Here is a 16,573-nt window from a genome sequence, read left to right on the forward strand (position 1 = left end):
CTAGAATTCAAATTTTTGGAAAGAGTCTGGGATAAGAGATGATTTTGGGGTCTGAAAGTCAACACACACTCTCATCCTGGGAAATATCAAAAGGCCCTGAGAAGAAGGAGAGGGAGCAAAGTGAGGCCGAGTCTCAGGGCCTTTGGCCATGGATCTGATGCTTATGCAATAAAGAAGGTAAAGAGGAGGATTTCATACTGGAAAACTAAGGCAGAGGGAGAGATAGCCTAACTTGGAGACTTTGTGGGATAGTATAGGGATACGATTCATATCTTGATTCTAAATCAAAGGTTTTGTCTCCTGACCTATTTTGTGCCCTCTTCCCACAACTCCTTATCAACACAATGTGGCCCCAAGTCATATATAGTAACCCTAGAATGACAGTGAATAAAACACAATGGATGATGCAACACCCCTACCCCACCACACTACCACCCCAACCCAGGAAACACAGGTGACTCTCTTACCTTGCAATGACGAAGAGAACACAGCTGACACCCAGATAGGCAAGAAGAACATACATCCAGATGTCAGGAGACAAGGGGTTGAGGAAGGAGAATACGCCAGGATTGGTGCCATTGGGTTTCCGATACAGGATACTGACGCCGAGAGTCATGAAGGGCTTGGAGAAGTCAATGGCTTTCTCCCGGATGTGAGTGATGGTCAGAGGGGCTACAGCCAGATCTGCCTTCTGCATGGAATTGGGAAGAGACATGGAAGGAGGCTTTGAGAGACAGGACCAATCAGGCTTGGAAGATGGGGCAATGGGTTGGGGGAGACTGTGGAGACTCTTTCCTGAGCACAGGCCCTATGCTAGTGAAGGAGGCAGCAGAGGCCTGAGCACTGGAGCATTCAGTCACATGGTCTGGCTTTCTCAAAAGAATTTACCTAGTTTAAGAGGAGTATACTTTCTTCTACAATAAGGACAATGAGGAGAGATAAAGTATGGAAAGTATGTCAGATCTGAAGTTAGAAGGGCTGCATTTGAATCCTCTATCTATGACTTACACAAGTAGTGTGACCTTGGGTGAATCATATAGCCTCGGTTTATTTTCTTTTCTGTAAAAATGAGGAGGCATCCCTCCCTTCAAGTCTTTTTAAGTTGCAAAACTATGATCTTATGAATTCTGGGCCCATTTTCTTGGGCCCAGATAGATAACATACTTTAATTCCTATAGACAAATACTGCCTTTCCAGGAGTATAGTAGGTTAACCATATCTCTCCTAAGCAGTAGCCCACTGCCTGGGACAGGAGCAGGACATACATACTCAGAACCCAGAGAGGAAGAACTGACACCAGGCATTGGAAGGACAGACTGCCTCAGGAGAATTAATCCACTGTGAATTCACTCAATTTAATTAGAGAACCATTTGTTAATCTCTTGTATGGGTAATGACAAGTCTTAGTTAGAGTGTATTTAACTTGAGGATTCAAAAATGAAGAAAGAAATGGACTCTGTACTCAAGGAATTTATAATATAATGGGATGGTGGGAACATGTACATAAATGAGTAGGAGGCCAATCCAGGAAGAGTAAGGACAGAGGAGTGATTAATGCAAAGTCCTTGAAGACTGATGAGGGAAAGATCACTTTCATCTGGGAAAGACAGTGTAACAAGGACAAATTTATACCCTCCTATCAATGGGAGCTATAAGAGGGCATTAAGTATGTGAAAGGGAATAGCAGGGGAAAATGCTACAAAGGGACGCTGCTGTCAGATTGTGAAAAATCTTGAATGAGGAGAGCCTAGCACTGTAAAAAGAACCCTGGATTTTGAATCAAAGTCCCTGAGTTTGAATTCTGGTTCTGATATCTGCTCATTCTCTGTGTGACTTTGGGGGCAAACCCTTAATCTCTTAAAGGCAACAGTTTCCTTTTCTGTAAAATTCAGAGTGTAAAAAACTTATTATTATCTTCAAGGTCATTTTCAGTTCTCTTGCCACTGAGTATTCAAGATCAGATGTTTATACTTTATTCTATAGGCAATGGGAAGTCACTGAAAGTTTTTGAGCAGGAGACTGCTATAACCAGAAAAATGTAATTAAACTACACATGCTTAGGTTGACTTCCATGGTAGGGCAGCCACATATCTAGAGTTACAGGTGGATCTTGAGAGTACAGGTTGCTCAGATAAGTGCAGTACCTTTTGAGGCAATATTAGTTCAGGACCACAGACAGCTCCTAGTCATCCTCTTTCCCCATATACTTTCTGTTTTATAGCCATATCAGTCTCAGCACCCATTTCAGGCCTGGTCTCAGCTCTACTCTCTGAATAGAGTACTTAATTTGTCACATTGAAAATGGTGTGGTGAGAGAGTAGGTTGAATTCTTCCCTCTGAGAGGTGACTAGAGGTGACTATGAAAAAGTTCCTTAGTTTCCTCATCTATAAAATGGAGCTCTTAGCTGCAGTGATTACCAACTAGGGTTGTTGTGGGACTCAAATAAGAGAATGTATAAAAAGGGCTTTACAAACCTTGGAGCACTATATCAATGCCAGTTATTATTATTATATTAGAGTCCTATCAAACCTCAGGTGTTCCAAAGAGATTGTATTTACTGCCTTGTGTTAAAATCTTGAGTTCCCTTTGTTTATGACCCACAGTTGGCACATTGGTTTATGGACATTGGATGCCATAAGTATTTTCCCTGACCCTTCTTAGATTATTCCTTTCTGTGAATTACTGGCCTCTACCTTCCTCCATTATTTAATCTTTCTTTGTTACACCTCATGTCCCAGATAGTAGCTAGCTTTGCAAGTTTGATTTGGCCACTTTCCTTCTCTGTCTTCAAAGGTCTTCTTGCCCAGATTAGCAAGTCTTTGGTCAAACACTCTTTCTCCAATATTTCTGACATATGCTCAGTGTTTGGTCATTAGTTTACCATTTTGACATTTTAAGTTCCTTGACCAAGGAAACTTTCAGGACTTTATGTTCTAAAATCTCCCTGTGATGGGGAAATAGGGAGAAAGGATAAAAGTGAGAAAATACCAGAAAGTAGAGGCTAAGCAGATGGGAGATAAATTTTGTTGATGCTACAATTTGCCACAGGCCTGCTTTGCTTCCTGGGACAGTACTGAGCTGGCATATATACATGCCGTCCAGCTGTGACTACTGTTTGAGGGCATCACTTAACCCTATTTGCCTCAGGTACGTCATCTGTAAAATGAGCTGGAGAAGGAAATGCCAAATCATTCCAATATCTCTGCCAAGAAAACCCCAAAAGAAGACCTCAAATGGGGTCATGAAGAATCAGACAACTAAACAACAATAATGGACTGGAGGAACCCTCTCTGATTAGGTTAGAATAAGAATAGATTATAGAAAGAAGGTAGAATTTTCAAATTCCTATTTTGCCTCTACTCTCACTACCAAGGAGACCATAAATGATAGAAGAAAAATATTTAAATGAGGACTTGAAAACCAAGAAGAATGAAAAAGTGGAAAGGGAAGCATAGAACTGTCCTTGATGACTTCAAGCCATGAGGCCCAAACAAACTTCACCCTGGTATACTGAAAAAAAAAAAGCAGCTAATGGGATTGCTGAGGTGCTGTCAGTGATTCTGAAAAATCACAGAGAATGGAAGAGGTTCCACAATAATTAAAAAGGGCAAATAGCCTACTTTTCAAAAAGGGAAAGAAAAGGACTACCTCAGCCTCTAGGCTTGTAAGCTTGATATTGATTCTAGGCAAACTTTTAAGTTGGACCAGGAAAGGGTTGGATTGTGAGCACTTAAGAAGGGTTCAGAAGGTGATCATTAAGAACCAGCATGTGTTCATTAAGAACAAGTAATGCCAGACTACCTCATGGTTTTTTTAATGGGGTTAGTAAGTAGGATAGTTGGATTAGGGGAATGCTGCAGCCTTAGTATATCTGGATTTCAGCAGGTTTTTTTGGCAGATTCTCATGATAACCTAATGAACAATTTGGAGAGATGTCAGCTGGAAAATAGTTTTTAAGTGGGCTCAGAACTGTTTGACTGACTGGACCCAAAGAAATGACTAATGGGTTGATTTCAGCCTAGAGGGAAGTCTGTAGCAGAGTAATCATGGTTCTATCCTTGACCCTGCTCTATTCAACTTTTTGTTTTATCAATAACCTTACTGAAAACTTAAATGACATGGCTATAAAATAAGTACTATATTTATATAGCTCCCTAAAGCTTACATTACTCTAGTTGTCCTTCATGACAACCCTGTGAGGTATCCTACAAGTTATTTTCCTCAATTTAAAGATGAGGCTCAGAGTATATAAGTGACTTGCTCAATATCACATACAATAGAATAAGCCTAAGATTTTAAGACTTGAACTCAGGCCTTCCTAACTCAGGTCAAGCACTTTATCCACCATGTCATGGAGCCTCTTAATTTCAAATGACTGAAGCTTGGAGTTATATTTAACCTTATAGGTTCAGGATTTTAAAAAGGCATCCTGAAAGTGGAAATGAATATGAATAAATGTAAAGTTTTTCACTTGGGTTCAAAAACCCAAATCATAACAGGGAAACAATGGAAATAGAAATAAATTCATATTTACAGAAATAAAAATATAAATTAAATGAAGAAGAAATTTCTTTAGACAGCACTTCATGTAAAAAGGGTATGAGACTTCTAATAGGCTATAATTTGAATATGAATCAGTGTGAAAAGGCAACCAATAGATGGAATTTCATTTCAGTCTGCATTAACAGAAGTAGAGTGTCCAAAGCAATGGTCAATAGGCCCACTCTCTTCTAGTCTGGTCAGATACCATATGGAGTATTATGTTCAGTTTTGATGACCAAATTTTAGAACTGACATTGACATGTTAGAACATAGCAATAGGAGAATAACTAGGATTAAGAGGTGCCTCAAAATCATGTCACAGCAAAGTTGATTTGATGTAACTGGGAAAGTTTAGCCCACAGAAGAAAAGACTTTGGACAAATGAAACTGATCTATCCAATATTCAAAGTATTGACATATCAAAGAAAGATTAAGTGTGTTTCTCTTAGCTCCGAAGGATATCTAACCCAACCTTCTATGTGATGAAGAAATCTCTTCAGATGATCGCTCTCTCCTTGAATACTTCTGATTTCAGAGACTTCACTACCACATGGAGGAGTCCATTCCATTTTTCAAGATTTAAGTTCTTTATATTGAGCCAAAATTTGCATCATTGTGACTTCCTTTCATTGGTCATAGGTCTCCCCTCTGAGATCAATCAGAACAAATCTAATCTCTTTAACCCATGACAGCCTTTCCACAAACCCTGTCCCTTACTCTTCTTCCCTCTTTTAATTAAAAATTCCCAGTTTTATTAATCACAGTTCATTTTCCTTTCCATAGAAGTAGCCAGAGAAGCATTGTCTCTGAATTGGCTACTTATCTCTGTAAGCATCACAGAATCACAACTTCCAGAGGCCAACTGAAAACCCTTGCCTGATAAAGAATCCTCTCCACATCACCTTTAACATTTATCCCCTGTCTGAAGACTCCCAGGGAAGGGGACCTCATCATCTTCTGAAATAGCCCATTTCACTTTTTGACAACACTAATTGGTACCAATTTTTGTTTATAGAAAACCTACATCTGCCTTTTTGCAACTTCCTAAGCTCTGCCCTCTCATGCTAAGCAGGCATCTATTCCATATTAGAACTCCTTCAAATGCCTCAAGTCAGCTATTAAGTCCCTGCTGAGCTTTTTATCCTTCCATGCTATCTAACCCCAGTTCCTTCAACCAGTGCTCATGTAAAATAACTTTGTGATGCATCCTTATCCTAAAATGTGGTATTCGTAATAGAATATTCCAGATGTGGTCTGTCCAAGGCAGAGGACAGTGAGACCATTTCCCCCCTGCAGACACTATAAGGGAAAAGTAAAAAAAAAGCTTTTATATAAATCTACTATGTGCTAGTTACTATGCTAAGTGCCCTTTACAGTTATCTCATTTGGCCCTCAGAACAACCCTGGGAAGTAGATGTTATTATTGTCCCCATCTTAAAGTCAAAGAAATTGATGCAGATAGAGGTGAAGTGACCTGCCCAGGGTCATACAACTATTAAGTGTCTGAGGCCTGATTTGAACTCAGGTCTTCCTGACTCCAGGTCCAACACTATCTGCTGTACCATTAACTGCCTCTTAACGCAATCAAAGATAAACTTAATTTTTTTACTGTGTAGATAACCAAGAAAACTGAAGCAACTTCATTTTTTCTGAAGTGTCTCTTTTTTGTCTCTGACTCTTTCTTCTCTTATAGTTCCTGCCCTGTTTTCAACCTTCCTTTCTGCTAAAACAGCAAGTATCCTATCCATTAGGGTTATGAGAAACAGCTAGCCCAAACAATTGCCTTTCCTGTTACACATCTCTAGTTTCATCCCAAGGCCCTAATAACAAACCCTGTCCAATCAAGAGGTGTCCTGAATTCAATTTGCCTCCCACCTAATTAAAACCTATATATGCCTTTTGTTTCTCAGGGAGTCTCAGTAAGTGCAGATAGGGCTCCCTTGCTGGCAAACCCAATAAACCTTTGTTGGTTCCCAAATTTCTCGTTCTGGCATTGGTTTGTTCTGGCACTGACAATTCTACCTACAGTAAATGATGGCAGTGGTGGAATTCCCATACTAATGGCTTGTAGAACAAATTCTAGCATTCTTGCCTGGGGAATGCCATAAATTATGCCCACTCAGGATAGCCCCTGGGTTGTCAGTATTGAGAACCTGATGAGTATTTGTACTTGGGCAGGCTAGAATTGTCCAAGTTGCCCTGTTCCACAAATACCATTCTTCCCAATAGCATGGCATGTGGCTGATGTACATTGTGATTTCTCATTAAGACCCCCAGATCTTTTTCAGATGAACTGTTATCTAACCACACCTTTTCCACTTCACATTTGTGAAATGTGTTATTTAAATCCAGGAGTAAAGCTTTACATTCATCCCAATTAAATTTCCTCTTCTTAGATTGAGCTCCATGATCTAGCCCATCAAAGACATGGTATATCTCAATGGCATCATCCAGTATGTTAATTATTCACTGGTTTTTCTGCTATCTGAAAGTTTGATGAGCATGTCATCAATGTCTTTGAGTCACTGATAAAAATGTTAAATAGCACAGGGGCAAGCACAGATTCCTGGACACTCCACTAGTGACTTCCTTCAACACTAATATTGACCCTATTAATATCAGGTTCCTCTGAATCAATGTGATATCTTCATCCTCACTGCTTAGGTCCCCAGACAGGACCATCCAGAACCATGGCTTCATAGCCTGAAGTAACCAAGCATTAGAAGGCTCCCAGGTCCTTCTTTAACAGCAAGGCTTCTCTTGGACAATGGGCAGTTTGTCACTTCCTTGAACTAGGAAAATCCAGGCAGGGATGGGGTTCAGAAGGACCAAAATGAGTAAAAAAAAAGAGACACTTATAATATCCCTTCAATTATTAGCATAATACCTTGTAGAGGCAAATAGATGGCATAGAGGATATAGTGCAGAAAGACCTGAGTTCAAATCCAGGTGTAAACATTTATTTGCTGTAGTCCCTGGGCAAGTCATTTAATCTCTCTTTGCTCCAGTTTCCTGAATTGTAAAATTAGGATAATAATAGCACCTATCCTTCAGGGCTATAATGAGGACCAAATGAAATAATATTGCTTATCACAGTGCCTAGCACATAGTAGTTACCATAAAAATGTTAGTTATCATCATTATTATTGTCCAGACACACACTCACTCCTAACTATGCTGCTCACCCAGAGACAAGTGCCTGATACCATCCCACATATAAATTTGCTGTTGTAGGTTGCACTCATTCATTCCATAAATATGTACTGAGTTTCTCCCATATACAATACCTATGGTAGGTGATGAAAGGGAATGCAAAGTAGCCTATAACATAGTTTTTGCCCTCAAGGCCTTTAGAGTTTAATAGGAAAGATGAGATATTTTCCTAGATAACTTAAAATAAAAGGCCAAATCTCAGGAATGCCTCAAGTAAGGCATAAAAAGACAGTCATACATATGTATGCATTCTGAAGATATCTATGTATGTGTATATGTGAATATATATGTATATATATACAGACACATCACAGAGAAAGAAAAAGAAAGAAGAGAGAAAAAGAACAGAAAGAAAATGAGAGTAAGGGCTGGAGAGGAGAAGAGTTGAGAGCAGTGGAGAGAAGAAGAATACAAGATGAGAGGAGACTAGGGGAGGAGAGAAGAGGGAAGGAGAGGACAGAGGAGGAGACAAAAGAGGACAGGACTGAGTGGGAAAAGGGTAACAAGGGGAGGGCAGAGGATTTGAATCTACATCCAATGAGGTAACCTGTCCATCATTTAGTCATAAGCTGATGAACAAATTGGCAAGGTGTGTCATTCTAGGGTACCCTTTTCTGACTGCTCTCATGCCCACCCTAATTTTCCTTCCCTCCTCTTTCATAGATTCCAGGTGATAATGGTCATGGGTTGGGGGAACTATTTTTCTTTGAAAGACCTTTTAGACCTTGCTGGTAAATGATTCTTTCTTCCTTCCAACCCCTTTATGTTTGTAGGAGCGGGTGTTTTAGCAGTCAACTCATTGTCCACTCAATAGTTGGCAATTATAGTATTTTGGGGGCGATAAAGCAATTGACATCCATGTGACTTTTCTTATAGATAGATATGGGATAGAGCAGACATTCTGCAGATGGAGAAACTGAGCCTCAGAGAGGGGTAGCAACATTCCCCTTTTCAGAACGAATACATTGCAAAGTCAGAATCTGACTAGGGATCTTTGGATTCCAAGTGTAGTACACTTTCCTTTACTCCACTGCTTCTTATTATTATGGCTTCATTAGGGTTAACTAATAATGAAGCAATAATATTTCCAAGCCTTGGCTACACTTTCTAGGAGCTGGAAAGAAGACTAATTATCTGACGACACTAATAAATGGTTATGATGTTATTAAAAATGGCACCAAGCTAGGATTAATAGGCCCATCAATTGTAACGAATCGGGTTTAACAAGGTCCCCTGTATCTCCCGTCAGTGCCCCGTTGCCTTGATGAACACCATGAATTTGTAATAAACGCACCGTGTATAAAGACAATAGATTAGTCTCCTTTCATTTTTACAGCTTTGATTTTTCCTGAGATAGCTCTGGCATCCATTGAGTGTTTCACTAAGACTGCTTCTGAAATGTGCCTGTGAACTCATCAGGTCTGACTGTCATTTCCTGGCTGAAAAGCCTTCAGTGGCTCCCTATCACCTCTATATGAGAGATGAATTCCTTAGTCTGGCATTTCAGGTCTCCTCCTTTCCTCCAGCACTCAATGCAATATGAACAGTCTGTTCACCATTGGATGAAAGAATATTGGATGTAAAGTCAGAGGACATAGACTTAAATCCCCACATTGGTCATTACTGTGTGATTCTCGGCAGGTGCCTTCATCTTTCTGGTCCTCCTTTATTTATAAAATAGAAGGGATGCTGAATGTGTACAAGCAACTGTGGGAACAGAAACAAAGTTTAAAAAATAGTTCTGCTTTCTAAAGAATCTATGTTCTATTTAAAAGATACCTAGAATTAAATATTCATCTCTGTGGAATTGGAGAATCTTAGACTGGATGAGACCTTAGAGGGCATTCCATCTCCTACCTGAAGGGTGCCATCTATGGTATCTGTGACAAGTGATCTTTCAGCCTCTGCTTAGACATCTCCTGTAGTGGGGAACTCACTACCTTTCAAAACATTTCATTCCATTGTTGGACAGCTTTTATTGTTAGCATTTTTCCTTGCATATCATACTGAAATTCTTGTTCCATGCCTGGTCGTAGTCATGAGGGAACCAGAGGAAATAGGAGTGGGGTGGATGCTGTGATGTCTTTGCCTTTGGAAAGAGTCCCTCATGGTATCCCTGGACTACAGTGTAGACTTCAATCTTTATCCTATTCAAGTCTTAAAGGCCCATGAGATATGGCCCAAACGACTAAGAAACTTTATCTTACTGGCAGAAGTTACCTAGTACTACAGGTCCTCTCGAGCCCCCTCATCAAATGGACTACCCCAGAATCAGGGCCTTTCCTCTCCTGGGAGACAGGGGCCCAAACCCAGGGAACCCAGGGAAGTTTCTGAGGATTCCTGACTGTCCTCCAGCCTACAAGTAGATAAGGGAGAGAGAAATGTTGGGACTCCCAGCGGCCAAGCTTCTGCATGTACAATGTATGTACATGTACGTTCGATGTGTAATAATACCTTGAATCATTTCATAGCAATGTGGATTGAATAACAGCAAGTCTTACCAGTGATCCATGAGGCAGTAGACATTCCAGATTAAAGAAATTATAGGATTTAGAGCTGAGGATGGTAGCTCTGACTCCCAGAAATAATCTGTCCCAGGCCCCTCAATTTTACAGCTGGGAATGTGGTAGACCAGAGTGGTTAACTGACTTGCCCTAAATTGTAGAATAAGTGAGATTAGAGTCCAGGTTTTCTGACTCTACATCTTTCCTATATACATGTTGCCTCCTCAGAATGGGTCAAGCTATAGAGAACAGTTTATGAATTAATCTTATTGTCTCAGGCTGGGTGGATTGATTTTCATATTTACTTGGAATTTCTGTGCCCTAGTGTTGTATTTTGGAATCTGTACATTTCCTTTTCCTTTGTGAATAGTCCTAGAGAAAGCTACCTTCATGGGCTGGAATATGCAGAGATGGGAGGAGATGGGAAAGAGGAAAGGTCACATTGGGGAAGGGCACACAGATGCAATGCAGGCAGACGAAGGGGAGAAGGAAATTAGGAACAACAGTAATAGTGCTTTAGTTTGCAAATTTTATCTCATTTTCTCCTCACAACTCTGGGGGAGAAGGGCTATTATTGTCTTCATCTTATACATGAGAAAACTGAGGCAGACAGATGTTAAGTGTCTTGCCTGGGGCCATACAGCTGGTAAATGTTTGAGGCATTATTTGAACTCAGGTCATCTAGTCTCCAATTCTGTTGTTTTAACCACTGAGCAATCTAGTTGTCCAGGATTAAGTTCAACAAGTCTCTGAGCCCAGAAAATCAAATGAGGTTCTAGGAAATTTCAAGAGAAATGGGAAGGTAAAAGTCCTAGCAAAAACTCTCCAGGATGGAGTCTCAGGAGAGAAGCTGGTCCCCCTGACAGCTAATTCAGTAGGCTTAAGGATTATAAGGAAGATCTTCACTTGGTTGCTGGGGGACTGGTATGAGGGGTGAAGGAGAAGAATACTAGGACTATCATCTAGTCCCATCGCCTTACTTTACTAAATCCCCAGAAATGTGAAGTGTCTTGATCAAGATCATGTAGGTAAAGTGAGGAGACAGAGAAGGGCAGATGGATACAATAAAGGTCAGCATACAAAGTACTGAGTTAATTCATCCCCATGCATTTCTGGGTTTTTGATCAGAAAAGGGGTCAAGTTAGATCGAGCATTTGTGGTGGAACAGGAAAAACAGGTAGTGATGGAAGAAAGGGAAGTTCCTAGGAAAGTGTTCTTTCTAGAGACCTGAATCAGTTTCTCTCGTAAAATCAAAGGCTGACCTAGAGTCAATGCCCTATTTTCTCCATGAGACTGAGACTATATCTCCCTCCTCATTCTAAGGAATTCTTGAAGGCAAGTGTCATATTCGCTCATAAATCAGACATAGTGCATCCTTTCTTTGTATCTCAAGGACCAAGATCTTCAGGGGTTTGTACCATGGCATTGATGAGTGACCATAGGAAGTAACAGGAATAGAAAGGATTCCTGCATTACTTGGATAAATGACCACATGTCCATCCCCACTCCCCACCATGCTTCCTTACTTACATGGTCAATAAGCTCTTTAATCATGCCATTCCACTGGCCCTTCTCATCCTGTGCCCCATACTTCCCATCTTCCACCAGCCGGATCTCATAGGTGAAGCCCAGGATGTGGGCCAGTTCTTTCAGCAGGTCAATACAGTAGCCCTCAAACCGGTCATTCCCAAAGAGGGTCATGTCTGATTTCCGGAACATGACAAAGGGCTCCTCCTAGAGGTGAGAAATGAGAGTGGAGGGGTGAAGAGGACAGTAACATGGACACTTCTGTGAAGATGGGAGTGGAGCAAAAGTTCCCTCCATTTTCCTAGCCCTGGACTCTCCCTTAGGCTGGACAACATTTCTTCTTCATGAAGAATCTCTTTGAGAGAAGAGATGGCTTTATTCACTTTTATGGTCTGTCCTACCCCCACCACAGTGCCATGTACACTATAATTGCTCAATAATTAACCAAAAAGTATTTATTAAGTGCCTAATATGTACCAAAAAATGTGTTAGGCCCTAGGGATGCAAAGACAAAGTTGAAACAATTGCTGTGTTCAAGGAACTTATATTCAATTAAAAAAAACTGTTGAATGAATGAAGGCATTGTAAATAAAACCCATGACACTGATTTAATTCCAAAAGTTTTTTTTTCTTGGGAGTAGATAGGTAAAGAGGTGAGTTTATAAATCAGCTTCCCTCTCCAGATGGAGTGACCACAGAAAGGTATTGGAGAGACTCAGTGAAAGAAATCCTGCCTAGGGTTTCAGAGTTCAAAAGAGAGTCTTTCTCCCAGCTCTACTCAGATCTTATTTCTATCCTTTTCTAGGTGGGGAGTCTTTTAAATTTCCCAAAGAGGAAGACTTGAGAAGTTCTCTAGTCCATTAGCCTCCCTGGGACCTTCTTTTCATATGATTATAATCCTAGAATTCTCAAATTTTCATATTGGAAGGGGTCTCAATGGCTACTTACTTCAATTCATATCCCCAAAGAATTCTCCACTATGATAAGCCCAATAAGAATGCATCCAGCTTGTGTTTGAAGACCTTCACTGAAAGGATAACACATTATTGCCCTTGGCCCTCCTCTCAGGCAGCCCATTCCTCTTTGGACAGCTTCGAAATGGTAGTCAGTTTTTCTCTGAATCAAGCCTAAATTCTCTCCCTTGTAATTTCCATCTATTACTTCCAATTTTTCCCTCTGGGGCCAAATAAGAGAAGCTGAATCACTCTTCCACATGCCTTGAACTATTTGAAGACAGATATCACATTTCCCCTGAGTCTTCTTTTCTTCAGCCTAAATATCCCCAATCTCTCACTTGTCTCCCTTGGGAACAGATTAGAATGTAAACTCCTTGAGGTCATGAGTTGTTTTTGTCATTTGTTGTATCCCCAATGCTTGTCACAGAGCTGGTGATGACTTAATAAAAGCTTATTGAATGATTGATTAAGAATAATAAAAGAGGATTGAATCTCTAGGATTAGATAGCCTAAAACAAAGCATCCCCACACATCTGCTGCATTCACTGCTGCTCAGCTAAAATCATAAATTCAAAAACAATTGGATTTGGAAGGGACTTTTGATATCATCTAGTCCAATCCCTTCATGAATTGGATTAGATGGCCAACCTGAAGTCCAGAGAGGGGGACTGGTTTGCCTACAACTACACAGTAGGCAGCATGATGCTATGGAAAGAGCATTAGATTCAAGGTTAAATAACATGAGTTAGATCATTGATTCTATCTAGCTAATGTATTTATGACCTTGGGGAAGTTGTTTCATCTCTACATATGAAGTTTCCTTATCTACAAAATGGACGGGTTTGATTAGATATTCACCAAGATCCCCTCCTTCTCTGAAATGTATGATCCTATGCTTATTAATTGAAGAAAATAAATGTTCAAAAATAAATTAAAAATAAAACTTAAGATTCTAATTTACTGGAAAGACCATGACTAGACTTTCCTATTTCCAGTCTAGTGACCTTTCTACACATTACATAGTCTCTTATTTAAAATACCATTCAAGAGATTAAGTGTATGTAGGGGATGGGAAGGTGGGAAAAGGGATTGCCACTTAAGGTAGTGAACTTGGAAATGAAGTCTGCCCCCTCCACATGATCAGAGGCATTGGAATTATTAGACATTTATACCATGTTTAATGGGTGAGAGTTCCTCTGCCATAGTCTGAAAAATCTTAGGCTTTAACCACACAAAGACTGGGAAATTGCATGTACACAGCATGGTCTAATATTTAATTTGGCTCATTTACTTTTCTAGGCTTATTGCATATTACTTCATAGCATCATGGAATCACAAGCCTAGAGCAGGAAGGCACTTCAGAAGTCAATCAGGACAACCAAACTGAGGTCCAGTGAGGTAATATGACTTGTCAAAGTCACACAGGTAGAAAGAAGCAAAGTCAGAATTTGAACTCATGCCCCAAAGGCTCATAAATATCATATCCCATTGCTCCATGCTGCCTTTCCCTTTCACAGACACATTGGCCTACTTGGTACAAGCTGTCCACTCTATCTGCGATGCACCATTTCCTTTTTCACTTCTACTTCTTAGAGTAGCTTCTTTTTAAATTCTGCTCCTATAACATATTCTACACAAGGGATTTTTGGGTCCCTTTTAACTGCTTGTCTTCTCCTCTTCTCTCCACTAAATATTATTTTGGATTTACTTTCAATTTATTTTGATGACTTATATGTACATGCTGCTTCCCCCAATAGAATGTTAGCTCCTTGAGGGCAGGCCCAATTTAGATTTTTTGTCTTTATATCCCCAGAACCCAGTACCTGGGGTTTAATGAATCCTTGATGGTTGATTGCCATATAGTCATCTTTTAAAAACCTTTACCTTCCATCTTAAAATTAGTATTATGTATGGTTCCAAGGCAGAAGAGTGGCAAGGGTTAGGTAATGGGAGTTAAATCACTTAGCCAGAGTCACACAGCTAGGAAGTATCTGAGGCCATGTTTGGACCCAGGACCTCCTATCTCAAGGTATGGCTCTCAATTCACTGAGCCATCTAGCTGCCTCTCATGTTAATACATCTTAACACAAACCATCTGCTTCATCCAAAAATGAATTAATTACATCTCAAGACCCTGCAGAATTGAAGAAAATAAGGACTTTCTTTATGAGCAGTAAGCACAATCTGATGGATTTGGCAGAAACTCCTTTCCAGAGGAGAGGTTTGGCTTTCTTTCATGCCCATGTTTGGATTCTTCAGACATATTTTCTCCTAGGCACCCTCCTGTTTGACTAGCTGCTGTCCCTTGTCCTGATTTTTATAAACTTGAATCTCTTTAGTTTCTTTGACACTTTGACTGAACCACAGTTCCTTAGTACCAGAGAGAATCCTATGCAACCTTCACCTTAAAAGGAATCTTCTCAACAAAGGTGTATTAATTGAAATGTCTATACTTGAAGACTTGAAGTCAGGGGAACATACTACCTCGTAGGGAAGCTCAATCCATTTTCAGGCAATTCTTCCTTAAACTGAGCCTAACTCTGCTTCTCTGTAATTTCTACTCTTTGCTACTAGTTTTGCCCTCCTGGAGTCATGCAGAACAACCCTAATGCTTCCTTTACATATAGATCCTCTATAAACTTAGAGACAGCTATCATATCTCTCCTCCCCAAAATCTTCTTCCCAGTTCCTTCAACTGATTATCCTATACCAGCACTGGTGAACCCTTTCCAAGTTTGAGTGTCCAGAAGGCAAATTCAAGTTTTCTGTGAGCCCCATATTACCAGAGAGAACTGAGGGAGAAAGTGCTTGCTTTGGGCGGCTGAACAGAGGGTCAGGGCATGCAAAAAATATCCTCCAGCACTGGGAAGAGGGGGAACAGAGCAGCTTCCCCAGTTGCACACATGCCATGTCTTCATCATTGCTGTCCTATACCATAGTATCAAGGCAGTATGGGTTTTAAGACTAGATCACGTAGGGGTGGAAGCTCAGAGCTATTTATGACCTGATCCCATGTTGATCAGCATGAGAACTTTGACCTGCTCCATTTTCAACCTGGTTTGACTCACCTCCCGCCCTTAGGCAGCCTTGTGGTTCTCCAAATCATAAGGTCTCACCAAATTATGCTGAAATTAGTGCAGATACCCAACTGGCTTAGCTTGCTCTAAGGCAAAGCTTCTGAGCTCAAGAGATCCATCAGTCTTAGCCTTCCTGATAGCAGAGGTTGCAGGCATGCACCAATCTGTCCAGGCCTATATGGTACAATGTAATGTACACTTGGTTTAGAGTGAGAAGACTAGAATTTGAACCTAGGCTCTGCAATTTCCTACCTGTGTGATCCTGGGGAATCCATTTAACATTTTTGAGACTCAGTTAGTTAATATAAGTAAATTAAGAGGGTTAGATTAGGTGATTCCCCAAATCCTTTCCAGTTTCTTTGATTCCATGATCCCTTGATGACTTGGTGATCTCCTCTACATGGTCTCTGGCTCAACAATCCTCCTCCTTCCATGTGGGGCTCAGAAATTAATACAGTATACCAGATTTGATCTGACTAGACTAGGGTAGATGGCAGTGGAATGACTATGTAACTCTTTGACACTGAAAGCTAGATCTCTCTTACTACAGCCCAAGTTTTTCAGTTTTATGGCTGCCACAACTAGGCTGTGGTCACTAAACTTATTGTTTCAGCACAACCCCCTGCCCCCCAAGTCTGGCAATGGTGAAGCTGTTATTGTATATTGAAATTACTTAGCAATCTGCTCTATATCTTCACCCTCTGCCTGCTTTTCTCACCATTGTTCTCTTTCTGTCAATCAGCTACATTAGCT

At 40.4% G+C, this 16,573-nt stretch overlaps 1 protein-coding gene across 2 annotated transcripts in view; it reads right to left on the reverse strand.

Moving 5' to 3' along the window:
- Positions 1-16,573, reverse strand: part of GRIK3 (glutamate ionotropic receptor kainate type subunit 3) — a 344,698-nt gene that overhangs the window by 55,094 nt on the left and 273,031 nt on the right. For both annotated transcript variants that reach the window (XM_001380822.4, XM_056795163.1), the window contains exons 10-11: positions 11,791-11,994; positions 468-691 (exon numbers count right to left, since the gene is read on the reverse strand). In XM_001380822.4, coding sequence (XP_001380859.1) covers positions 468-691; positions 11,791-11,994 — 428 coding nt within the window. The remainder of the gene's footprint in view (positions 1-467; positions 692-11,790; positions 11,995-16,573) is intronic.

Source organism: Monodelphis domestica, chromosome 4, assembly GCF_027887165.1.
Source record: "Monodelphis domestica isolate mMonDom1 chromosome 4, mMonDom1.pri, whole genome shotgun sequence".
Lineage (NCBI taxonomy): Eukaryota > Metazoa > Chordata > Mammalia > Didelphimorphia > Didelphidae > Monodelphis > Monodelphis domestica.